At 38.7% G+C, this 27861-nt stretch overlaps 1 protein-coding gene across 1 annotated transcript; it reads right to left on the bottom strand.

The window, feature by feature from the left end:
- Positions 1 to 1461: 1461 nt before the first annotated feature.
- On the bottom strand, positions 1462 to 27861 carry LOC125272177 (von Willebrand factor A domain-containing protein 7-like). The gene is made up of 17 exons (XM_048196847.1): positions 27497 to 27861; positions 27150 to 27338; positions 25909 to 26187; positions 22248 to 22341; positions 15832 to 15960; positions 14877 to 15063; positions 8955 to 9124; positions 8409 to 8521; positions 7465 to 7581; positions 7188 to 7361; positions 6920 to 7052; positions 4919 to 5068; positions 4702 to 4794; positions 4347 to 4615; positions 3709 to 3842; positions 3436 to 3595; positions 1462 to 2754 (listed from the first exon to the last, which is right to left on the bottom strand). The coding sequence occupies exons 2-17, from the start codon at positions 27336 to 27338 to the stop codon at positions 2383 to 2385; spliced, it is 2763 nt and encodes a 920-aa protein (XP_048052804.1). The 5' UTR covers positions 27497 to 27861; the 3' UTR covers positions 1462 to 2382.

The following is a 27861-nucleotide window of genomic DNA, read 5'->3' as shown; positions in this document are numbered from 1 at the left end:
CAGAGTATTGCATTCTCAATATAGTGGTGATATTATGATAACGCTGTTTCATTAATTCATTTGATCAAAAGTAATTTCATTTTGTAAGATCGTTTTCATCCAAGTAATTCCAAACTTCGCGAGGCAGACGACAACATTGTGATGGTCAAATAAAATAAACTTGTTAAACACGCTCCACAGCGCCACCCGGTGCCTTTAGTTATAACTGCGAGTGTTAGTGCTTTGGATTTATCATGGATTCACTGCATTTACGGCCAGCAAAGTAACATAGTAAAATTCGAATAGTATTTTTATTTTTCGAATATTAATTACAGGTCGAATATTCGACTATTTGTGCACACCCCTAGTGATGATTAGATCATTTGAACCTGTTCCTCCCAAACTTAATAAAACATAATTTTAGGTCGAGTGCCAGTTCTATCTTCAGAGACCTCTGTGTCTCCAGTTGACAACTTTGAAGCAGACATAATGCTTTCCCCATGTTGCAGTGCAGAAACCACAGATAGTAATGATAAAGACCTCTCGGAAGATGAAGACACTCCCACACTCCAGTCTAGACTGAGAAAACAGAGAAAGATTTTCTCCAAATCCAGACAAAGACGGCACAGTCATGGTCAATGATAAGAGGGTGGATCTAGGGCAGAACAACTTGATTAGTGAAACATCACATTCTGGCTCCAATAACGAAAGCCTTACCAAAATCTTTGAGTAAAACATTGCAGAAAATTACTGAGTGTCTTGAGTGTGGAGGGTCCTCAGCAACACATCTGCCTTGGAGAATGTAAAAGTCCATGCAGAAGAGAAACGGTATCAGTGTGAAGAGTGTGGGAAGAGTTTTGTGTACCACTTTACCCTTACCAAACATCAGCTCATTCACTCTGGAGAAAGACCTTTTCCTTGTAAAGTTTGTGGAAAGAGGTTTTTGGCCAAGGCAGACCGGTCTACCCATATGCGTATGCACACCGGAGAGAAGCCCTTCTCGTGCACACTGTGTGGGAAGAAGTTTAAACATAGAGTTGCTCTGAATATGCATATGCAGGGGCATAGAGGAGAGAAATGCTACATTTGCCCCCACTGTGAAAAAGGATTTGTGGATCTAGGTAACTTTAAAAGACACAAGCTCATCCACACAGGAGAAAGGCCATTTGAGTGCAAGCAATGTGGGAAACGTTTCACTCAGTCAGCCCATCTCAAGAAACATGTCAACACACAACATGCTACATAAAGTAATTGGATTGTTAAACAAAGCATTTGATATACTGTAGATATATATTCTTTTCAAAGAAAGTATAATGGTATAAGACCTGATTGCAAATTAATTTTTATAATTTTTATAATATATATAAACACCTCAAATTGAAACAGAGTTCATTTGGTTTTTTAATTGTATTGTAAAAATTGTAAAAATTGATAATCTATTAAAAATGATCATTTGCTCCACAGTTTGTCTTGAAATGGTATCACATTTATTTTTATTCATTTGAGTGTACTTTGATGCTGACAAGAAAGAAAACTTGCAAATCACATCAACTGTGGTGGTGTAATGTTATATGAAACCATGACTGTCCAAAACACCATTTACAAACATCAAGACTGAAATAAGTTAAAATAACTGACATTAATTGCAAGTAAGACACAAAACAAGATTAAATTACTAGCTATCAGCATCACTTTAAAATACATTGTGAAAAACTGTGAAAATATCTTTTCATTTTAGGCAATTATTACACGCACATGTTGAACTGTGCAGCCTGCTTAAAAAAAGACTCAAAGCTGTACGCGAGTACAACTCGTATGAGAGTTACGGGTTTATGTAAAGTGGTCAACAGCTCTGCTATGCATTATAACATATGAATAACTGCTTGAGATTTAGATTACGTTAATTTGTAAAATTATACTGATATTCACTATATTGGTAACATGGTTACACAAAATAGACTAAAATAGACATTTTCCTCTTATATTTGGACATAAAAAATATTGTATATTAGAAAACAATAATTTTTACATTTCTTTGCAACATCCATTTGTATTTTAGTCATACAAATATTTCAACTAGTATTAAATATGACAATCATAATTGTCAAAATAAATTACATCAATGTTAATACAAATACATGATTCCTGATTTACAATTCTAAGATGAGGTCACACAAAACATTAATCTAACTTTGAGGTTTGTAGGTTCTGAATAAGCAGCATGGTTCTTCATTAGCAGTCCTGCATAGTTGGCAATACCGATAATGAATTGTTTGGGATGAAATACTTTGCTTTACACAATCTCACAGCTCTGAGAAAGCTTTATAAATATATTATTTATAGAAGGATGGGATGAGACAGATGATAGCATGATTGTGTATTTGGTTGATGAACTCAATATCATTACAGAGTAAAGGATTCACGCAGAAAACCGTATAAAAGCAGAGATGCCCACAGAGGGAGGGACATGAGGCAAGAGCCTGCACTAGACTTCATGGTGTAACTGCACCTGCCCACATTCCCGACCTTGTCAACTGCAGACAAAGTCACGGAAGTTGAACAACATGAGGCCTCATATAGACCCATCACACCGTCTTCCACTTCCTTCTGGGTTAAGTTTCCACTGCCTTGCTGGATGGAAATGCTTTCGATGCCTGTGCCATTATTGTCTGTGATGTTGACAGACAATTCCCAGTTTGATGAGTTGCAAGAGGAGGAGTTGCAAGTGCCCTGTACATCGACAATTTCACATTTTGGAGGTGTCAAGTCAGTCACCTGAACAGAACAGTAAAAGATGAGTTAAAACAACAGCTTACTGAAGAATAACATGGCATATACATGATATAATATAATATATATTTACATTTATTTGATTAAAAACACAGAAAAAACAATACAATTTCAAACTATTATAGCAATTTAAAATACATTTTAAATACATTTTAATTTATTCCAGTGACGGCAAAGCTGAATTTTTAGCATCATTACTCCAGTTCAGTGTCACATGATCCTCTAGGATATGCCGATTTGGTGCTCAAGCGATATTTCTGATTATCAATGTTGAAAACAGTTGTGCTGCTTGATATTTTTTGTGGATTCTTTGATGAAAAGTTTGACCAGGAACAGTGTTTATTTGAAATAGAAATCTTCTGTAAAAATGTAAAAAAATAAATAAATAAACATTTGTCACTTTTGATCAATTTAATGCTTTCTTGCTAAAATAATTAATTGCAAACTTTTGAACATTATATTAAATATAGGTCAACAAAAATTTGAACTGACTAGCTGAAAGACCACACGACCCAGGTGAAAAAAAAACACTCAAGTTTAATTTAGCGTTCGGTTGTCACTATTGCAAAATCAGAACCCATGACTGAAATGACTCATGTGGCGTGTGGTTTGTTGAAAAATAACATTTCATATAGAAATAGTCTGTCTGAACCCCTGTGAGGTTACCTTGGAGAGAACAGAAAGTCGAAGGACAGCATAGTTAGAATCACTTCCTCCAGGACCCTCTGCCTCGATGGTTAGCGTAACATCTGTGCCTGAGACCATATCAGCAGGAGGAGTGAGAGACACTGTCCCTTGAGCACTGCCGCCGCTCACGAGACTGAGCCTGTGATGACAAAGAAACAGAACTGTGGCACAGAGTTTTGTTCTTGACAAGAAAAGCTATAAAAACTTGTACGTTAGTAAACACTGAGTGATTTGAGAAAGTGGAGAAATTACGTTGATGGATGCATCATGGGGATGTTTTTGTCATTCCTTGCACGAATTGTGTAGGTACCGCTTGATCCATTGGTTGTAACAGTAAAATTTAGTTTAAATTCTTCTCCTGGCAACATGGAGCTGCCTGCCTTTGCCTATAGATGGAGAGGTAAATAAAGAAAAGACATTCAATTCCAGAAAATAGCATAAAATAGCAAGTTAGCATGTTGCTAAGCTAACAACACAAAGCCGACTTTTTTTTTTACTTAGAGTCGGCATGAAACACAAGTTGCGATAGTCTGTTCTTCTGTATTGTGAAGATTGAAACGGCTTTGCGAGCAAGAAAAAAAAATGTACGGTGGGACTTAAAATCCACGCAAAATTATTAGTGAATGCAACCCAGTGTTTTCCCCACATCCACCATTGATTTATTGTAGCCCATTTATTTTTTCACTGAACTTGGTGCAATGCATTCTGGGCATGTCATGCCATTCTCTGTGAAGAATATATGCAATAATTCTTTGAAATCTGGAGGAAAAGTCTTATCTTGTAAGGCAGATACCATGTCTACCTTTTGGTACAGCTCAAGTTTTAGAACAGAGGGAGTGTCATAATGGATCAAATAACTTTTTGAAAATAAGTTTTTATGCAGTTTGTACCTTGACAGTGACTTTGGACTGAGACATCAGTGTGGTGGTCTGCCTCTGAAACAAGCTGGAGAAGGTCTTGTCTTTTCCTTTCAACAATATCACAAACTCTCCTTCTGGCACTTCTTTCACAGTAACTAGGAAATCTCCACCAGCCATTTTCTCTATGGATCCATTAGACACTTTGACCCCAGACACCTCCACGAGAGCGACCTCATGCACCTCTAGAGCCTCTGGACCTTTCTCTCCAGACAGTGTTAGTAGCAGCTTAGCCGGTGAGCCTGAATAAAGAGCAAACAATCTTTTAACACCTCCATTCAAATAATTTTATAAGAATCGATTAGTTAAACACAACAGCAGTTCAAACCTGCTGACGGCCGCCCATCAATGACAGCATATCCAGGATGGGGTCCTTTGAATTCCTCCACAAAGTTGTAGATGAATGTAATCGCACTCTGACCTGAAAAATGCACATTTTAAATTTAAATCAATTTCTTTACTGTCTACATTAAAAAGTCCTAAATAGAGGTTGGCAAAGACTTTAGTCTTGCATTGGTTAATTAAATATGTACATAATGTCTCACCAATCACTTTTATGGTGTAGGGCTGAGATGTCGTCATTTCAATAAACCACAGGCCCATCTCAGTTTCATTTAACTGGATTCGTTGCAGGTTTCCTACTGTCTGAATTGTTCCCAGAGGTCCGTTGGCAACAGTGTTAGATTGAGACGCACCTGCAGCAAGTGCATACCATTAGATAATAGTGGAGAAACTTACTTATCCTATATTGAAGTTGTTCATAATAACAATCAAGAATCCGCGAAATTAGTAGAGCACAATATAATATAATCAAAACTTATTAGTTTTGTATGTTTTTTATTTATTTTATTTCCAAAAACATCTTTTGACGGCTTGCCTTAACAGCTATTGGAGCCTGTAAATTGTAAAATAAATGTATAATCTAAAGGGGCTCGCACACCGGACGCGAAGCTCAGCGCCGTGCAGCGCCGCGACACGTCTTTAAAATTCGAACGCATTGTTTTCTATTGTTTTCCGAGTCGTAGCTGGGCGCCGAGGACAGGCGCCGAATGTCGCCACCGGTGTGCGTACTCATAGAAAACAATGCATTCGAATTTTAAAGACGTGTCGCGGCGCTGAGCTTCGCGTCCAGTGTGCGAGCCCCTTAAGTTGATTGTTAAATTTGTATTTAAATTAATTCAGTTTAAACAATTATTTTTTGTATTTTTACTTTTCATTTTATATAAAATGACACTGTATTTCTACACAGTCTAATTTCTACATTAAAATTTCAATGATGACATTCTCATTCAAATCCCCCCCCCCAAAATATTTTTACCATGTATCAAAAAACTTAAAATAACTAAAATTAATTTCCATTTTGATTCAATTTTAGTTAAATTTTGTATCATGAAAATGGTTTGTACATAAAAAATATTTTTATGTTAGTTACATTTTTATTTTATTTTTATTTTTTAGTGATATTTGTAAACTGTCTTTCTAAATGTTTCATTAGCATGTTGCTAATGTACTGTTAAATGTGGTTAAAGTTACCATCGTTTCTTACTGTATTCACGGAGACAAGAGCCGTCGCTATTTTCATTATTAAACACTTGCAGTCTGTATAATGCATAAACACAACTTCATTCTTTATAAATCTCTCCAACAGTGTAGCATTAGCCGTTAGCCACGCAGCACAGCCTCAAACTCACTCAGAATCAATGTAAACAATATAACAGTATACAATACTCATATAATCCGACGCATGCATGCCGCATGCATGACGAACACTTTGTAAAGATCCATTTGAGAGTTATATTAGCTGTGTAAACTTTGTTTATGCACTGTTCAAGGCAAGCGCGAGCTCCGTGGGCAGAGAGCACGAGAATTAAAGGGCCAGTAGCCCTGAATCTGCTCATTTATAATGATGCCCCAAAATAGGCAGTTAAAAAAAATGAATAAAAAAAAAATCTATGGGGTATTTTGAGCTGAAACTTCACAGACACATTCAGGGGACACCTTAGAATTATATTACATCTTTTTTTTTAAAGTTCTAGGGCACCTTTAATCGTTTATGGTCATGTGACCCAGGGTGACAAGTCACAAGTCCTTGCAATTCATTTTAAATCTAGATATGGCAGAAGAGTTGGAGTTAACGTACAAACAGTATAATTCAAGTTGTTTTGTTTTGTTGAGATATAGTACACACATTTTCGTCATGCATTTTTATATAGATTAATAGAGTTTCATAGGTAAGAAATGTGTTTAATGCTTCGTGTTTGACTTATAAAGTTAAGAGAATATTGGGAACACACACACATATAAAACATTTTTAAAACTTCATTAACGTACATTTATTTGTATCATATTAACAGCAATAATAAGATGTTCCTGTTGTCACTTCCTAGCGTTGTGGTAACATTCCTTGTGAAGCTAATGAGAAAATTACATGGTCTTTCATTGCTACCTTTGCTAAGTGCATTCCAAACGGCTTCATTATGTTCACTTCTGGTTGGGATTTGCCCAATATGTGGTTCACATTCTACTAAAAGTGCCTCTGAGTTTACCTGTCGGGCTGCGTAGGTTGAATGTGAGGCTACTTCCTGTGATGTAGATGGTAGTGTTGGACACAGACTCATCCAGTAGGAAGGAGAAACTCTCCACATGTCCTGGATCTCTGGAGCACTGAAGAATTGTCACCTGACAGAAGAAGACAGAGTGTGCAAATATTTGCAAGGAAAAAACTTTGGCTTTACTCATTTATGTCAGCTGGTATAACAGTTTTGTTTGGGAGATATTTACAATTTCAAAATGACTATAAGATGCTGATCATACCAGGGCTGAAGTAGAGGTATCAACAATGATGTCAGTGGCTTGAGAGATGCTGGACTTGGAGACTTCAATGGCTTGACCACCAGAGGCCAAGGCCATGTCATAATACACCTGAAAGTCTGACCGTGCATTCAATGACCTTCTCCTCCTCCTTGATGTCGTCATGAAGAAAGACACCTGAAAAGAGAGGGAGAGAGATGGAAAAAATGGGGAACTAATGGAGGGCTGGTGAAAATGTTGATGGCAAAGAGAGAAAGTGAAACAACAATGGACAGTTTACTGTAGACTTGGTGCTGCGGATGAGGGCAGTGATGATGTTCTCCAGGTATGTATCCTTAGGTGGAGCATCAGTAAACACATATATATATGAGGAGGAGGGAGCACCTGTCAGAGCCAACTGTGGGAGAGACAGAAGTTTAGAAAGGAGAAGAACCATGAAGGGGCGTATTTCCCGAAGCGAACTATGGTCGCAAGTTCCGTCATTACCAATAGAGTTCAATGGGACTTACGAGCATGGTTCATCAACGATGCTTTCGGGAAACGCACCCCAGAGTGGTCAATAAAAACAGAATCGCTTTTAGTGTTTTTTTTGTTTGTTTTGTTTTTTTAACAAACAAAGAATGAATAGTAATACAGTCAGTTTAGTTGTGGATGAAGGTTCACATATTCTCAATAATATTCTTTACAATATTTATTATTTATTATTTATTTATCTAATATATAGTTCTGACTGCAGACTATTGTGGTTGCTATTCAGATATGATGATTAAGCTAACTGGTTGAAAGACCACATCACCCAGGTGGAAAAAACAAAGTACACTTCCATAATGTACTTAAAGTGCTCTATTTTTGCACACTAATTTTGTACTTAATATACTAAAAATTAAGATAAGACATCTAAGTGTACTCAACTGTGCTATTTTGAGACACCATGAATATGAACTAAAATGTTTCATACATTACTAGCGTATGAAAGATGGGTTCAAGTACTACAAGTGGTAACTAAATAAATTTTTTAAATACAGATAGTATGTTAAAAGCACATTTTAGTTCATATTCATGGTGTCTCAAAATAGCACAGTTGAGTTAGATGTTATTAAGATTATCTTAAGAAGTACTAAAGAATATTTAGTATATTAAGAACAAAATTAGTGCGCAAACATAGAGCACTTTAGGCACATTATGGAAGTGAACTTCTTTTTCACCTGGGGACACACACAGTACCTGAAGTCCTGACAGGCACATTTCTGGTATGTCGTCTCCTCCAGCAGCTTTGAGCTTGGAGATCTCTAACTTCATTACATCTGGGTCTGTGGTTCTTATTAGTGGTCCAAAATCTGCAAATTCATATAAATTGTATCTGAAAAAAATAGATCACTTTTGCAATAATAAGAGTAAATAGTACATAATTGCTCTTTTCCTGAGCTGCCTAGAGAGGAAACATTTTAAGGCACTTTATAGGCACATTATCAACATGAAGTGCTTTTCCAAAAGTACCTAATTTAGGTCAAATTCTAAAGCAGAATTTTACAATAACAAAAATTCTCTCAATTACAATAAACTCAGTGGGGAAAAACCCCAAGATCACGAACAAATGTTGCTATTAAATAAACCTATTTTTAATTGAATTCAATAATGAAAAGTATCAATAAAAACAGTTGTAAAATTGTAAAAACAGTTGTAAAATAAAAACAGTGTAATTAAAAACTATTATTTTTATCAAATATTTCATGTATTTCAAAGCTTAATGGAAACCCTTTTTGCACTCACCTGGATCATTAAACGGCACCAGAATATATTCAGATGGTTCATCTTGAGTTCCTTTCTTAGTGTCAATGATGTTGAAGGCGACTCTCTTGGCTTCTGCAATGTCGTCTGCCATACTGCCTGTGGTGTCAATCACAAAAGCCAGCACTGCAGATCGTGCAATACCCATCAGCCTGAAGGAGGACAAAAATAGTTAATCAGGTTAATGGATTTTAAATGTGAACATTAATGCATTCCCATTACATTTATAGTATATACATTATTTAGACTCACAAATTAAGAATGCTACATACAGTACTGTTCAAAAGTTTGGAATTGGTCTTATCCAAACTTATGCTCACATCAAAAACAGCACTATTTTGGAATATTAATATATTGCAAAATAACTGTTCCCTTTCGATACCACACTCGTACTGCATTGTATGCCTTTAGGCTAGACGCAATGGGGAAACTCCTTTTCTCCAAATTTCTGAATCCTTTTTTAATCATGCGGTGAAACTGCATGACCATTTGTTCGTGTAGTTTTAATAAAACGAACCAATGACGTTTATTTTAATGACGCAATAAACAGCAAGCCTATGGTGAGAGGGCACGCCAGAGCCCGCCGAAATGGGCGGGGCATCTGGCTATATAAGCAGGCGTCTCACCTAGGCAGACTGATTCATTCTCCTTCAGTGACGACGATCACTTCTCTTCACTGGATCTCGAGACTTGAGGCTGCCTTCGCCTGCTAGCAGCTGGATTTGGCCGACTCAGCACCTCTCTTGCTGCTTCCTGCAAGCTGATCAGCTCACCACTCTCAAGCAGCTCTATTCCCTGCGCCTCTCTCAAGCAGCACGGTCAGCGCTTCACTCATGAGACGCATACAGCGTGGAGCGCACCTGTGTTGGTGCTTCCCCTGCCTCAGCAGGTGAATATAGAGCATATTTCTAAAGAGAAAATTTTCTCTGTGACATTTATGCAAATGTAATGATGACGGGCACTCCCCGGGTTTTGGGTTCTCCTCGAAACCTCCTTTACTCTAGTGGAGAATCTCCTAGAGTGGGCGCAATGCAAACTGTTTTCACTGAAAGCAGCACATGTGCGAGGCATACTGAACATGGGGCGGACATGCTGTCATGGAGCAAACTTCCCTCAGAGGAGTGGATGCTCCACCCCCAAATGGTTCAGAAGATTTGGGATATCTTCGGGAGGGCAGAGGTCGACCTCTTCGTCTCCGAAGACAATTGTCATTGCCCAATCTATTTTTCAAAGAACAAGGATGAGCTGGCCCAGCCTCCTCCTTTATGCCTTCCCCCCGGTCACTCTGATCATCAAGCGAGTCAGGGAGGGCAGGCACAAGGTCCTCCGAGTGGCCCCACTTTGGAGGAAATGTCCCGGAGACGGGATCTCCTCTCACAGGTGAACGGAACAATCTGGCACCCCCAGCCCGAACTGTGGGCTCTGCATTTATGGTCTCTTGAAAAGGAGCCTGTAGATCTCCACTAGAATGTCCAAAATACCATTTCTCAAGCTAGAGCCCTGTCGTGAGACACATCTATGCCCTTAAATGGTCAGTCTTCTCCGCCTGGTGCACAGCCCGCGGTGAAGACCCTTCTACGTGTGACATATCTCTGATATTCCTTCAAGAGTTATTGGATAAGGGTCGCACCCCCTCCACTCCTAAGTTCTATGTTGCGGCCATAGCAGCCTCTCACCCTCCTATAGCCGAACAGTCAGTGGGCAAAAACAACCTTTTGAAGGGGTCTAGGAGGCTGAACCTGCCTCGCCACTTCACTGTCCCTACCTGGGACCTGTCCATGGTTCTAAGAAGCCTTAAAGGTCCACTTTAATCCACTGACATCCATCCCTTATCACTCAAAACTGCTCTGCTATTAGCGTTAGCATCGGTCAAATGAGTGGGAGACTTACAGGCGCTCTCTGTGAGCCCCTCTTGTCTTGAGTTCGGGCCCAATGACTCCAAAGACATGTTTATGTTCATAAGGTTCTCTCCACTACATTCAGAGCTCAGGTAGTTACTCTCTCCGCACTTCCTCCTTCTCAAGATGAGCAGGAGCTGAACTTGCTCTGCCCAGTCAGAGCCCTAAGAACCTACATTGACCATTCTGCCTCATTCAGACAGTCAGAACATCTCTTTGTAATCTTCTGAGACTGCACCAAAGGGCACCTGGTCATGAAGCCAAGGCTATCCAAATGGATAGTTGACACTTGGGACTACAATGTACTATCGAGATGTATGCCCGCTTATATAGCCAGAAGCCCATTTCGGCAGGCTCTGGTGGGCCCTCTCACCATAGGCTCGTGCAGCGCCATCATTGGTTTGTTTTTTTACAACTACACGAACCAATGGCCGTGCAGTTTCACTGCGTGATTTAAAAAGGCTTCAGAAATAGGAGAAAAGGAGTTTCCCCAATGCGTCTAGCCTAAAGGCATACGGTGCAGTATTCGTTCTGTATCTAAGGGTACCGAGGTTACGTTAGTAACTGAGTACATTTTCTGTTAGAATATAATTTAAAATGTATTCCTGCAATTGTAACAATGTATGCAGGTAATCCAAAGTAGACAGACGAATCAGGTTTCCAAAAACTCAAAAGGTTAAATCCAACTCAAAAAAGCAGGCAAACAGGCAGTGCAAACACATCTTAACATAAGAGACTGGACAAAGAGTGCAGGTTAAATCATAGACAGAGACAAGATGATTAATGATGAACAGCTGAAACAACTGAACTAATGATTATGGTAACCCTAGAAACAAAAGTAGTGGCAGCGGGAAACTGAACAAAGGAGCACCGGAACGAATCAAAATACAAACTGAAAGTCCAAGCACAAACTGAAACGTGACAATATGCCCCTCCTGAAAAGGCACGTCCTCATGCTGTACACAGATAGTTCAAAAGATGAGGGAGGAGGGCGTGGAGCAAAAGAAACTCCATGAGAATCCAACTTTACCCTGGAATCCTGGGGGTCACCAGCTGGTGAGCAGGGTGGCACTGGCAGATTAAGAAGCCTCCAGGGTGGTGCCGACTGTGCAGGTGACCAGGGTGGAGCCGGCAGTTTAGGGAACCAGGGTGCAGCTGGAAGTTCAGGGGGCCAGGGCGCAACCATCTTGACTGAGGTCTTAGGCATGGTGGCGGCCATCTTGGCTGAAGTCTCTGGGGCTGACGAGGGTTCTGGGCTAAGCTCTAGGGTTGAAGTGGGCTTAGGGTTAGGCGCTATTATGTCTGCAGCCCAGATACATACAAAAGCTAGTTCCATAATTAGGCAGTGTTCTAAAGTTGAAGCCATTTCTAGGCTTAGTTTGTGTGCAGAAGCCATCTCTGGGGCTAAACTCTGGAACAGGAGCAGTCTCATGGCTGAACTCAGGATCTGGAACCAACTCTAGGCTGAACTTGGGAAAAGAAGCCATCTCGGAGCTAAACTCTGGAACTGGAGCAGCCTCAGGGTTGAACTCAGGATCTGCAACCATCTCTGGACTCTGGACAGGGACAGGAGCCATCCCTGGACTCTTGACAAGGAGTGGAGTCATCACAGGACTTTGGACAAGGACTGGTATTGGTTCTGACCAAAAGTCGATTAGCTATTATTCCCCCACTGGTTCTGGAGAGGACTGATTTCCAGGCGCGGTCATCTTGGGACGAGGCTCTGGAATGGCGACCATCTTGGGACGAGACTCTGGAATGGGCTGACACTCTGGAGCAGCTGATATGATACCAATGTGAAGAGATTTTGAGAATTTGGTACTAGGCTTGGGGTGAGCTGGGGTGAGCTGGGGTGAGCTGGAGTGCCCCAAACATTTTTGGGATGGGACTGGATGAGGGTTGGAATTGTTCTTATATTCCTTAACTTCCACCACAACGAAATCGGAACCATTAAACCAGAGGATGAAATTAATGGACTTGACCAAGGGCAAACAATGTCCAGGAGACAAAAACCGAATAACTTCCTCATCCAGTCCCTTCTGGAAGCAAGCATAGAGTGTTGTATTGCTCCAACTCACCAGATGGGAAAACTCAACAAACTCCTCCACATAACACTCCAGAGGATGACCATCTTGATGGAGAGAGATGAGATGATCTTCAGCCATGTTGTTTGTAATTTTATGTTCCAATTTTCTGTAATGATTTATGCAGGTAATCCAAAGTAGACAGACAAATCAGGTTTCCAAAAACTCAGAGGGTTAATTCTAACTCAAAAAAGCAAGCAAACAGGCAGTGCCAACACATCTTAACATAACAGAGACTGGACAAAGAGTGCAGGTTAAATCATAGACAGAAACGAGATGATTAATGATGAACCGCTGAAACAACTGAACTAATGATGATGGTAATCATGGAAAAAAAGTTATGGCAGGAAACTGAACAAAGGAGCACAGGAACGAATCAAAATACAAACTGAAAGTCCAAGCACAAACTGAAACGTGACAGTAATGGCAAAGCTGATTTTCACAGCAGCCATTACTCCAGTCTTCAGTGTCACATGATCCTTCAGAAATCATCATTCTAATTGTAAATGTGTTTTGAACAGTAGTGTAGAAAACAAGTTGTTAAAGGGAGCCCCTGGTGTTAAGACTTGTATGGCTTAATATAACGTAAATGATGTCTCTTACTGAAATATGTAGTAGAAAACCCATGAAAGATTTAAGTTATTTAAAAAATCCATGACATATTTGGAACGATTTGGACAATGGGTGGCGCCATTTTGTTTGCGTTCAATGTGAATGACATCAGATGGTTGCACTCACTGAGGTACTAACACTGTCCTATTGCTATTTTTAACACAACACAACTCGGAATATAATATACGATGCCATATTGTGCAGCTTTTGGTTGTAATTTCAATCGATGAGCCACAAGAAAAGCGACGTAAGTCTTTATTGCTTTACTACCGATAAGAGGAGAAAAGAATGGTAAGTTGTGAAGAATGTGGATGATTAAAACTTCCTAAAGATCCGTATTTTTGTTCTCTTCACAAGCCCTGGTGCCTTTGAGGCTTTTAGAAGTCCACAGCTGAAAGAGCTTACAGTTGCCGATAGATATAAGTGTATGCTTTAACCAAATGCCACGCCTGTTGTGGAGACTAACGAAGGTAAGCCTATAACACATCTCGATTGAGACAGACTGCCTCAAAGCTTGTGTGTGCTGTGATGCACGAGATATCTGTGATCGCATAAACAGTAGCATCTTCTCAGCATGTTTAACTGTGTGTAATGCATTCAGGTGATCAGAGGATTTTAACACGTCAGTCATACAACAGTAATTCGAATATCCACAGCTAGTTTTGATGTTTTCATCCTCACTAATTTTGCGCTCTGGCTCAAATTGAAATGGCTGATCGTGTTTTAAAAGGAACCCTGCGGATATTAAAACCTGTATGCGTTACTAGATTACCGTTGCACCAAAACATACAAATAAAAAGCCTCAGTCATCAGGGCTAAAGTGAAGAGAACAAAGACGCAGTTAGGAAGTTTTATTCGTCCACATTCTTCACAACTTCCCATTCTTTTCTTCTCTTATTGCTAGTAAAGCAGTAAAGACTTACCAGCGCTGCCATGCAGAAAGACTTCTCTTATGGCTCATCGACTGAAAATTACAACCAAAAGCTGTTGTGTTAAATATATCAATAGGACAGTGTTAGTAGCTCAGTGAGTGCAACCATTTGACGTCACCCACATAGAACGCAAACAAAATGGCGCCGCCCATTGTCCAAATCGGCCCAAATATGTCATGGATTTTTTTAAATAACGTAACTCTTTCATGGGTTTTCTACTACATATTTCAGTAAGAGACATCATTTACATTATATTAAGCCTTACAAGTCTTAACACCAGGGGTTCCCTTTAAGAAAACATGACATTTTGCTCACAGCTTTGCAAGTAATAAAATCTCTTAAATGTATAAAGTTTCTCTAAGGAATGTATCCCCATACCGAAGGTAGTCCTTGTTTCCTATAGCTCCACGGATGTCCTCCAGCAACTCCAGGGTGGCTTCAGATGCCAGATTCACAGCATTATTGTGTAGATCAGCATTATAGGAACGGCGTTCATCTTTACTGATCCCACCTCGAGGATTCTGGGTACTGCTGAGATCAGTCTCTCCACCGTGGCTACATTTACCTTTCACACATGGTTAAAAGACAAATAATTAAATTGTAACAATTAACAATTTTTTAAACTTAGTTATCTCCCCCTTTTCCACTTCTAATCACTATTCAAATTTTCTTAAATGGGGAAATGCAGTTGATATCTTATTTTTTACCTGTCAAATGCTTTTTGAAATATCTGTTAATTTTTTTTTCATTTTTTTTTTTTTCGTAATTTCATAAAAAGTTAGAAATGCTTTGGTTAATACAGCCTCTGCTTAAAATGCTAAGTTAAGTTGAGAACTACTAAATGTTTTAGCTCTGCTTTTATTGCTTTCGATTAAGTTTTGTTATAAATATTATATTTATATTAATAAAAAACTTAATCAAAAGCAAATAAATGAATTTTGTGTTGTCACAGTTAGGGTTCCCTTTGGTAAAGTTGGACCTTGCTTAAAACCATTTCTCACCACATGAACACAATATATCAAATTGATTTTGTTGCAATGTGTAATACTGGAAAGAAAAAAATGTGCAAGACGTGTTAAGAAATTAGTTGAGCCACAACCGTACCACTAACATCCTAGTTACAACAACATGTTTCAGTTGTTTACACATGACAACTTAAAACCACTCCTTCTAGGAAGCTGATTAAACGCCAACATTTGTTTTAAGCTAGCTTAAAAAACAAACAAAAAAACAGTGGAAGTAGTAACTGAAACATTTCAAGTTCATCTTACATTTTTTACAGTATGTATGCTCATGCATGTCTTCTGGCATAAACCTATGTATGTCTCCTCACCTTTAGGTTTATTAGAGGAGAACAATCCCATGTATCCTGAAGTGAGGAACTTCCCATTAAGAATGTCAGGCAGCAGCTGATTTGGACAGGTACCACTGGCACAGTCACTGCATGTTGGCATTGCAACGTCTGCACATATTAACAAATACACATGCATTCCATCTACAGCAGTATAACACATATAAATCATAAGCATGCACTCAATTTACTTACTTGCTGTTTAGAAACAGTCAACATTCAAACCCCATTTCCAGAAAAGTTGGGACATTTTGTAAAATGCAATAAAATCAGGAATCTGTGATTTGTTAATTCTCTTCAACCTTTATTTAGCTGATAAAAAAGTACAAAGAAACTATTTTGTAAATATAAACAAATTTTGATTTTGATGGCTACAACTCACTCCAAAATAGTTGGGACAGAAGCATAATAAAAGTGAAAAGTTTATAGAATAAACTGTTATATTTTGTATCTCCTGACCACCAGGGCGGTGCTTCGTAGTGGATGTTCTCTTTGCGGTTGCCGCAGATCGAGTGTTGTATACCAAAAAAGTCACCTCGTGACATCTGTGTGTGACGTCACTGATGTTATAATACGGCGTCACACGACAGACTTCCTCATTTCTCTTCTCGCAACAGTAATATATAATTTACATATACTACAGTTTTTATAATTACCTTATTAAAATCTATTTGAATTTGCGTATCTGTTGTTTAAGTACCTTTTTAACCAGTTGCAAAGTTTTTTGGTGGGGAAAAAGCATCACATTCTGGCTACAGACAAAACAAGCCAATAACTGAGTTTGTTTATTGCTTTTTTACGGATTAATAAAAGAAGACTTAACATTGATCATTTCGGTAGCATAAAAAAAGTGTTTTTTCAAACTAGGTATATATCCATTACATTAAAAAAACATTCAAAGAACACCAAAGCGGTCCATGACTTCAGTCTAATGTGAGTTATGCACTTTTGCAAAAACTCCCGATATAACCTCTGAAACTCCCTATACTGCAAAATGAGTCTTTTTCTTGCATCTTTCCTGCATTTTGTTGTTTGTGATGATAGAAAATTCACATGAGTTTTTAGATTCAGAATTCAGTCAGTGAGCGCTTGCAACCCTCATTAGTCACCGGCATTTGTGTGACAAGATAGGCTAGCAAGCCTTACTGGTGGAGAGGATGACACAGTGGCTAGACCTTTGCACAAGGAGAAGAAAACTGCTAAACAATACTCAAAAGAGGAGACTGAGAGACCTCATAAGAAAAGAAAGTCTACACATGAACAAGTGCAGCAAGTAGAAAGTCTGACATCTGACATGGAACAGATAAAAACTCTCTTGCTATCACTGAATAAGAACCCTGTTAGCGTTCTAGCAGAAAATACTGAGTCTGTTTTATGAGGATTATGATATAATCTCTACAGCAGCATCAAATACTACATTCCCGAACAGTCCAGTAGGTGTCCATCAAGACACTGAGTCTAGTGCACAGTTTGTACCCACCATTGAGCCACAGTCAGCTACGGCATCTCAGGATTTTAGTGGCAGCTCACAGACATCACAAGATACTACAGAAAGCCATGCAGTTCTGCTGCAGAGCACTATAAGATTAGCTCTTGCGAAATTGGTCCTAGACACTCCGCCTGCTCAAGCAGCAGTTTCCAGTGCCCTCTTTAGGACGACAACGACAAAAGATTTTTCTTTTCCGGTTTGTAAAGACTTTGTTGCTGAATATTTATCAGCCTTATGTTCAGATTCACAGAATGCGAGTGAACCCAGCAGTACACACATTGACAAATATGGAGGAGGCGGAGAAAAGTGGGCTGGCTAACATGCCTGCGGTAGAACCATGCATGGCAGCGCTGGTAGTTTCTCCAGATGAGGCACTACGTCCAAACCCATGTTGTCCCAGTGCTGAATATAGAGGCACAGATGACCTCATTGTCAAGGCTCAAAACAAAGCAACACGGGTGGGCCAGCTATCTAATTCACTGACTCACTTGCTACTGGTGATTCAAACCTCTTTATCGGGCAGGGGAGAAGAGAAGACTCAGGAGGATCTCTTGAGTACAGCATTACAAGACAATGGGCTATACGGCCCAAGATTTATGGTAGGCACATTGTTGCATGGCCGCTACCAAGTATGGCTTGCCCCTTGTTCCAGGCCATGTGTTTAGACCAGCAGTGAAAGATGCCCTGGACCGTCGTGCCTTATTGGCTGAAACACGGCAACAGGAGAGCGTGCGTGGAACCTTTCAATTTCGAACCCCAGTGCCCACTGCTAGCTACCCAGGCTTCTCTCGGTTTCCCCGCCCTAGAGAAATCAGGCAATCTCACTACCCCAACATTACACTTATTAACCGTAAATACTGAGCACGGCTGCCACGCCAGCCCCCCAGTGACGGTCGGCATGGTACCCACCTCAACGTCAGCCTTTTGACAACGGGGCGAGAATAAACAGACGCTGACTCGTCTCGGTCGGTGACAGGATCTTTGACAGCCCAACATCTGGCCTACTGGCAGACAAGCATCAAGGACCTGTGGGTCGTACGCACAATGACGGAGGGTTACAGGCTGCAATTTCGTCACCGGCCCCCTCTCAACTCTTAGCCCAAATTCACCATTGTTTGAGACCTGGTTCGTACCTCAATACTTTCTCAAGAGATTTGTCCCCTCCTAAAGAAAGGACCAATAGAGAGGGTGCATCATCATGCTCCAGACAAAAGATTTCATTCAACGTATTTTATAATGCCAAAGAAAGTAGGAGGCCAGCGGCCACTTTTGGACCTTCTCCAGCTAAACAAGTTTTTTCAGATTCTTCCATTCCACGTGTTGCGTACTGTGGATGTTCTGCACAGCATTCACAGAGGGGATTGGTTCACCTCAGTGGACTTAAGGGATGCCTACTTTCACATCCCAATAGCACGGGGCCCCATGCAATTGCGTGCTTTGCGTGCTGGATAAACATGCTACTGCATGATTAAGCTTGTTTCTGTGGGGAAAAAAGTATGTTGAGTTTGTAGTCCCAAAGATGAAAGTGACCATCCAGACTTTCAGCAGCAACAAGGGCAAAAGCAAACGTCTGTCATGGTATATGGGTGCATCAGTGCAAACGGCATGGGTGACTCGCATATGTGTGAAGATACCATTGACGTGGAGGCATATATTGGGATTGTACAGAGACATATACTGCCATCAGGATGATATCTTTCATGGGAAGTCCATGGTTATTAGATCAAGACAATGTCAGGTCTCATTCTGCATGTGATAAAACAGCATGATTTTGTAGACATGTAGATGTGACTGACTGGCCATCAGATTTGACTCCTATTGAAAATGTATGGCCCATCATGAAAAAAGGAATCAGACAGTGATGACCACAGTGTCGAGCAGCTTACGTTTTGTATCAAGCAAGATTGGGCTTCACCAATTAGTATCCTCAATTTCCAGATGATTCAAAAGTGTAATTAAAGGAAAGGTGATGTGACACAGTCTTAAACGTGCCTCTGTCACAACTTTTTTGGAGTGTGTTGCAGCCATCAAAATCAAAATTTGTTTATATTTACAAAATACAATCAATTTGGCCAGTGAAAACATTGGAAATCTTTTCTTTGTACTATTGTCAATTAAATAAAGGTTAAAGAGAATAACAAATCACAGATTATTGATTTTATTGCATTTCACAAAACGTCCCAACTTTTTTGGAAATGGGGTTTGTAAATTAATCTCATACAATATGATGTGTACTCTCCGGCAATGTTCCCTCTAATTGTTTTTCTCGCTGAGCAAAGCTTTTCTCTGTTGAGTGCACATTTTGGCCACCTGAGCAAAAACATACTTTATATCAGACCTGTACAATGAACGTAAACACACACACACACAAAAATGGTTTTATCATGCTACTGTAACATTTAACTTTAATGTGCGGTTTCTATTTTATTTGACCCTTGATGTAACTTAGTGATTTATCAAATAACATGTTTGAAAACAAGCAGTTCAGTCACTAAATTAAGCACATTTTAGGTTACTTGAGATTTGTTCACATTGCTGTATTAACTGTACCAGTCTTTACCGAGAAATTCTATTAAAAATAATTTCTGTCCTCCTGCAGGACAGTTCAATTCTTCATAATAATATAATATGAGCAGTTACAATGATGGTTTGGGACAACCATAATGTGTTTTTGTACCGTCAATTATTAGCAACAGACAGTGTTAAACCATCAAAATTACATGTTTATTGCTTATGAATTTCCCAGATTTTATATACCAGGAGGTTAAGATTTTTCGTGGCAAGGAGCCCTAAACAATCCCCTTTGAGATCATTTTTTTTATTAGGCTTACACTATAATATAATAAAATATAATATTTAAGTATTTAAACTGATATACAGTATTATATCAGTTTAAATGCTTCCATTTGTTTTAATATGTTATATAGTGAAAACAAACTGAAGCATTTAAACTGATAGCTAAATATTTTTAAGAAAAGTGAACGTTAACTCTTTTATAGTTATCTAAACATCCCTGAAACCCACACCACACACTAGGGTTGCCACCTTCAATACAGAAAAATAAGGGACGCCTGCCGCAGCGGGGGCCACACCCCTCGGGGGCCAAGATAACCACGGTCCCGATGGCGTGCCAGTGGTGGTATATCATAACTTAAAACATGTTTTCATAAAAATATTAAGATTGATACCAGTGGACATTATAATAAGATATCTGCTATTGAAATCAGTGTGAACAGATGCAATCAGTCTCTCACTATCAGAACTTAAGTGGTCATATTGAATACACAGCTATGACAATAATAAACATAGGCCAACACCTGCGTTAACTCAGCTGCTGTAACCCAGAGGGGAGTAGGATAAGAAATTGCTAATTAACTCAAGTAATTTTATAGAGTGATGTGAACAAAGATTTTGGCTAAAATATTTGGCATTGTTTGCAGTAACACCATCCAAACAGTGAAACCACACCTAAATGACATAATATCTACAAACATTTCTTATTTAAGTAAAACACTTAACAACATTTTTATTACTGGTAAGTAAATATATTTTGTATTTATTTATTCCACTTTTATATAGTCTATTGTTAATTCTATAGTATTGAATGATGCAATTATTTAAATTGGTTAAGCATAACAAATAGTTGTTTATTTTATTCACATAAGTACTTTATTTTGTATTACTTTATTTTATTCACATAGGTTTTGATTAAATATGTATTAAATATATCTCTCTTAACTCTTATTAAAGAAATGCTTATGTGTCTGACCGTACAACTTAACCTTAATAAACAAATCATACCATAACATGATTAATGTACATAATTAATATTATTTCTTAATAGGCAGCATAAGAAACATTATCAATTAAAAAAATTGAGGTGATAAAAAAAAAATCTGGACCTGCCTCCGCCATAGTTTCAAATGGATTCTCTGATAAAAGAACCGGCGAGGCGGCGTCCCGCCCTCCTCTGACTCTGATTGGCCGTGATTCACGGCCCGTGAACCTGAAACAAACCAATCAACCAACGATGGCAGCGAGTATTACCCAATCAGGGGCAGAAAAGGACACGTCTTCACACAATTATTTGCATGGGATGCTGCATAATGTGGACCTATGTAAAATACGGGACAAATCGCGTCCCGTATTGACTTGATACGGGACGCGTCATTTTGCCTGTAAATACGGGACGATTCCGTATTTCACGGGACGGGTGGCAACCTTACCACACACACACACAAATCTATTTAAACTGAGGTATATCACTGATGTATTTTGAGTTTGCAAGCTTCACCTGTGGTGGGAGTGTGATTGTAAATGTCTCAGAGTTTTGTTAGCATTCTCTGCCATTCATCCGTTATTTCCACCACTTTTCATTAAAACATGACGTTTTATTTCTTTTCGTTTCGCGTTGCCTCTCGTATTGAGGTATTCAGTCCGCAAACATGACAGTATTCGCGACTGATTTGGCTCAGGCCAGCCAGCTCACACGTGCTCAATCGTTCTCTTCTATGAAACCTGTAAACCGCATTCACCGGTTCAAACTCTATAGCGACAATAACTCTATAGCGGTTGTCCAGAGCACTGCAATTATTTCTCATTTAAACTACTACAATCATTTTCATGTCTGTTCTCTGCGCGGCAATTATTTCTTCTGCGCGGCCGCGGCTTCAGAAGTGCGCGGCCGCGCACGCGCGCAGCTTAGAGGGAACATTGCTCTCCGGTGTAACCTGTTATCAGCTGCACCAAGTCACCTGTTCACTTATCTCCAATTTTCATTTGAAACATTGATTATTAGGACCTATTTACACATGAACATTGGACATGTCAACACTAAAAGAACAGTGTAATTGCAGTTATTTTCCACAAATGAGTCTCTTTCATAAATCACATCCACTGGTTTATCTACCTGCAATGTTCTCAATGTTGAGATCCGGTCTGATGAGGTTGGCATATGGACTTTTGTTCCCTAATTCAACCCAGTTACTGTGGCTGTAAAAATCCTGAAAAAAAAAAAAAGAATTAAAATGAATGCATAACAAAATATCAATGATATTAAAGCTTACGTTATATGTACTCCTACAATAAAGAAATGGTTTTGTTTATGGTTGTTTATGAAAATTACTTTTTTACGTTTTAAGTCCTTACTTAATAGAAGTACAGTAAATGTGTTGACAAATATTCTCAACTGAATGTTTTACATTATATTAATATTCAAATTTTGTTTTTTGTATTTGCTTAAAGGAACACTCCACTTTTTTTGAAAATAGGCTCATTTTCCAACTCCCCTAGAGTTAAACAGTTGAGTTTTACTGTTTTCGAATCCATTCAGCCGATCTCCGGGTGTGGCGGTACCACTTTTAGCATAGCTTAGCATAGTTCATTGAACCTGATTAGACCGTTAGCATCTCGCTCAAAAATGACCAAATATTTCAATATTTTTCCTATTGAAAACTTGACGCTTCTGTAGTTACATCGTGTACTAAGACTGACAGAAAATGAAAAGTTTTGATTTTCTAGGCCGATATGGCTAGGAACTATACTCTCATTCCGGCGTAATAATCAAGGAAATTTGCTGCCGTACCATGGGTGCAGCAGGCGCAATGATATTATGCAGCGGCATTTCTTATAATAAATTATGATGAAATCATTATCTTCTAACTAAGAAATGCTTTTTTTATATGGTGGTATAAAAAATGACTCTGTGTATGTGTGTGTGTGTGTGTGTGTGTGTGTGTGTGTGTGTGTGTGTGTGTGTGTGTGTGTGTGTGTGTGTGTGTGTGTGATGTGTATACACACACACACACACACACACACAGTGCATGCATAATTATTTTCCAAGCACATTTTACCAATTCCAAAACACATCAATCTTAATAACTACTATTCATGTTGTATTTTTAATCATTTATAAGAAGTGAAAAAGTGAAAAAGCCTTATATTCGGGTTATTTCTGCAATTTTCATCAATTTCTTTGCTAAGTACATTGATGTTGTGTCAAATAAGAGATAAATGTATTGTTTTTTGTCTATGAACAAATAGTATTTTATCATTTTACTAGTATTTTTCCTTTAAATGGAAAGACGAGTTTTATTAGCTTGCACACAAAGCTAATCTCAAGGTCAAACCATTAGCCTTACTGAAAGATAGACTGCCAAAGAATTAAGCATGTGAACTACAAACACTAAATGTTTTGGGATTCATTTTATATTAATTTACAAATAAATACATCATATATTGTTTCGTAGAGCAGATTATTTTCATAAATTAACTTTTTTTAAAGATGGGCTTGAATGGTATAGTGCCACAAAACGCATGCAAACTATAGCTAACACAAGCTAAACTTGAACGTCAAAATCTTAACATTTCTCAATGTGGGCACAAAAAAAAAATACTATGATGCTTAGCCCACATTATATTTAAGCTCCATAAACATATCTTACATTTTTAAAGGAAAACATTGTCTTTTTTCACCATAACTCACTGTGGAACCATTATGCCCACCTTATGTTTCAATGTGGAATCCCTCTAATTACAAACTTTGATCAGTTTTCTATGTGAAAGTGTTTAATGATAACATTCTGTCTGTTTTATCCTAAAGTTCCCTTATGTATAACCGGACATAACTTGGGAGCCAAGCCGAGTTAAGGCTCGAGACTCCGGGCATGGAGAGGTCCCAGAGGGACCCTACTTGCACAGTCCCAAGACTGATAGATATTGCCACTTCCTGTCCAGATTTGACCAGGCATAACTTGGGACCCAATCTAAATTGGGGCTCCAGATTCCAGGCATGGAGGAGACACCCAGATGGCCCTCTATGTTGGGAGTATGGAGCCCCATAACTCAGGAGCCAAGTCGACTTAAAGGATTAGTCCACTTTCAAATAAAAATTTTCCTGATAATTTACTCACCCCCATGTCATCCAAGATGTTCATGTCTTTCTTTCGTCAGTCGAAAAGAAATTAAGGTTTTTGATGAAAACATTCCAGGATTATTCTCCTTATAGTGAACTTCAACGGCCTCCAGATGGTTGAAGGTCAAAATTACAGTTTTAGTGCATCTTCAAAGGGATTTAAACGATACCAGACGAGGAATAAGGGTCTTATCTAGCGAAACGGTCGGCCATTTTCGCAAAAGAACACAACTGTATATGCTTTATAAACACAAATTATCGCCTTGCACGTGCTCCCGCTTTTCGCATTCTTCGAAAAGCTTATGCTGTATGTCCTACGCCTTCCCAATTCAACTTACGGAACGAACGTGGCGCCAGTTTCATTTTTTGATTTTGATTTTTAATATGTACACTTACCATATCCTTACTGTATTTTTAATAGAAGTAAATGTTGACAAATATTGTTGACTGGATGTTTAAAATAATATTAATATTGAAAGCTTAAAGCTGCAGTCCGTACATTTGCCTCTTTGTCGCCATCTCTGTTTGAAACCTGCAATTATTATCATCTTTACGTGGGTTGTGCATCGGCACAGCTCCTCAGTGCGGATGAATCTAATGTTTTGAGGAGAATGTTTGCTGTCAGTCACCGCACCAGAATGACAGATTCTGTCTTGGAAGTATGACCAAAATAAGAATTTTCAACAGAAAATGTCACCTGAACAAGTAACAAATCAACCACTTTTGTTCTGACCAACTGAGAAAAAAAGCATTACAATAATTACCAATAGTGATTAAATCTAACGATCGCTTAGCTCACATCACATCAAACCGTGCAAATTATTATTACGGTTATACTTTGTTCTCAAATTGTTAATGTTAACAACATCAGCATTGCGTGACAACATGTATTTAGTGTGTATTAGAGTTACCTGTGGATTTCAATTTCTGTACAGTCTAATCTCTAATTGTCCATTTGTCATACCATACAATGTTGCTGTGAGAAAAGGCTATAAATGATCCACCACCTGCAGCATCCTCACCATAAACCAGGGGTTCCCAACCACATTCCTAGAGCCCCCCCTACACTGCATGTTTTCCATGTCTCCTTGATCAATCACACCTGATTCAGATCATTAGCTCATTAGTCAAGACTCCAAGTCCTGAAATGGGTGTGTCAGACAAAGGAGACACTCAAAATGTGTTGGGGGGGCTCCAGGAACGTGGTTGGGAACCACTGCCATAGACTGTATAAGATACTCACATGATATAGCCTACAAGCTGGGACTCCTTCTTTATGTAAACAGACGTGACTTAATGGCAAACGGCGGCATGCTCCAATTTCCCGCGGAAACCTACCAGTAGCACTCAAATTAGAAAACATTATTACAAGCTTACCATTGTAAATCGGGCTAAGGTAAGGAGATAGTTTTGAACACTGGCTGGTTATTTGCAAAAAAAGATTTTGGAATATTTTTAACCAAAATCAGTTACAGACTGTTTCTTTTTTCCCCCTTTTTTTTACTAGAAATCTTTTAGAGAAACATGTGACAACCGTAAACAAAAACATTTCTTATAATAACTATATAAATGTGTTGACAAATAGTTAATGAGTAAACCTTGTTCTTGAGCAATTTTATAGGTATATGATTGTCATAGTCAACTCCCTCTCACCCACCTGCAGTGTGTGACACACTCGCCCCAGCGTTTCTCTGGCAGACTGAAGGTTGTCTATACGGACATTCGCTTTAATGGCTGCAATCCCCTGAATGATGAGGTTGCGCCCCTCAGTGAAGGCTTCATTATTGAAGTGGTGTGGTGCACTGCTCATGAAATCACGGTCCACAAATCCATTCTGCATGTAGATCTGATTCAGTGCTGTGCGAAACTTGGCTCCCGAAACCTCACCTGTGGCCGTGCCCAGACATGCACGCAGCAGCTCTTCGGGTGATGATCCCTGTGTTAAAGTGGAAAAAAAAAAGTTATTTGTCATCATTTTGAGTAGACATGACATTTCTGAGAACAAAGTTATTGTTTGTCTTCAGAAAAAGTGCACAATTTTCATGGCATGTTTATAGTGCTTTTTATGCCCCCTACTTGTCAGTGGTGTGCGGTGGTGTTTTAAAATGAGGAGGTAAAGTTCTCACATTTTTTTATATACTTTATATCAAATGTAAATTTATGTCCGTTATTCTTAATTTTCCTGGTTAAATAAGCATGACACAAAAAAGAGAGGCCAAATACATTGCTACTTTTTTTGTTTTTTTGCAATAACTATGTAATTAATTATTTATTAGTTTGTGTTTTTACACATTTTTACATTTATTCCAAAATAATAACTAAAAGCAGTGACAATTTACACAATACATATATTAATTGTGAACTAATGTTCAGCTTTTCTTTTTAATGGCAACTTATTTTCAGCAATCATTAAGCTGCCACACACTCACAGACAAGGTACTTTAATTTCCCCCAGCTGATTTGTTCACTAAAACCCCCCAGTCATCATCTTTTCAGGCCATTTTAAGTTTGATTTTGATGTGACATAAAGCGGTGAAATGACTGAGTTGTATACTTTTTAATTAGTCTTCCCATTAAAGCCATCATTGCCTTCATTCAAGTCCAGTGAGAACGTGCACGAAAACAAGAGGATTTATCGCATGAACCATTCATCTTTACCCAATACTGTACTAAGTTTTCTATAACTATAGGGTATTTACTGTAGTAAAAACTAAAGTATACTAGCCTACAGTATTTATTACAGTTTATCGATTCACTAGTTAATACCTCAGTATGCTGTTCATGTATACAGTATACTACAATTTACAATAATTTTGTATAGTAAATACTATAGTATTTTTTCACTGCCTCTCTTGCCTCCTTGGAGGAAACACCCCTGCTGCTTGTACATAAACTCACCGTTGGATTGAATTCTCTTCCTTCTGATTCAGCCACTGCTTCACACACTTCGTGGATCTTTGCCATCACAGCATGACCAGTCATGGTCACATGGGTGTTTCCGCTACCCCCAACTGACACAAATGCCTGCACCCTGGACACCACTAGTGCGATCAGGGCCACGACGGGCACAGATGACTTCATGATCATCTGAGTCAAGAAGAATACAATTTTGTAATTTAGAAAAAATAAAAATAAGCTCATTTTTAATATATAATTTATATATATTAAAAAATTGGCATATATATATATATATATGCTAATGGGATGTATTCATCATATAGAATAGAACAGAATAGAATTCTTACCTTCTACATTCAAGGTACCTTCAATCAGTCTTGGTTCCTCCTGTCTGTCCCCTTGATTATGGATCCTTAGGCTCTGATGACATACACTTATACATTGTCTTATCTCACAGTGAACAGAAGTTGTCATGCAATCAGACCTCAGTAAATGATTAACTATGATGGAGGAATTATATTATTAAGACATGGCTACCTTTAAAATATTGTATGACATCACACACACAAAAAGTACAAAGCATACCTATGATAGCCTTCGTTAAATGTGAAATAACAAAAACATGTTTGGAAACAACTACAGCAATAATAAAACTAACCTGATGCTAACTGTTGAGTGAGGCTCCAATCCATAAGACCACCTTTGACCATTC

The sequence above is a fragment of the Megalobrama amblycephala genome, linkage group LG7, assembly GCF_018812025.1.
Source record: "Megalobrama amblycephala isolate DHTTF-2021 linkage group LG7, ASM1881202v1, whole genome shotgun sequence".
Classification (NCBI taxonomy): domain Eukaryota; kingdom Metazoa; phylum Chordata; class Actinopteri; order Cypriniformes; family Xenocyprididae; genus Megalobrama; species Megalobrama amblycephala.
The sequence above is the reverse complement of the archived record's forward strand: the minus strand, read 5'-3'. Positions and strand labels throughout refer to the sequence as shown.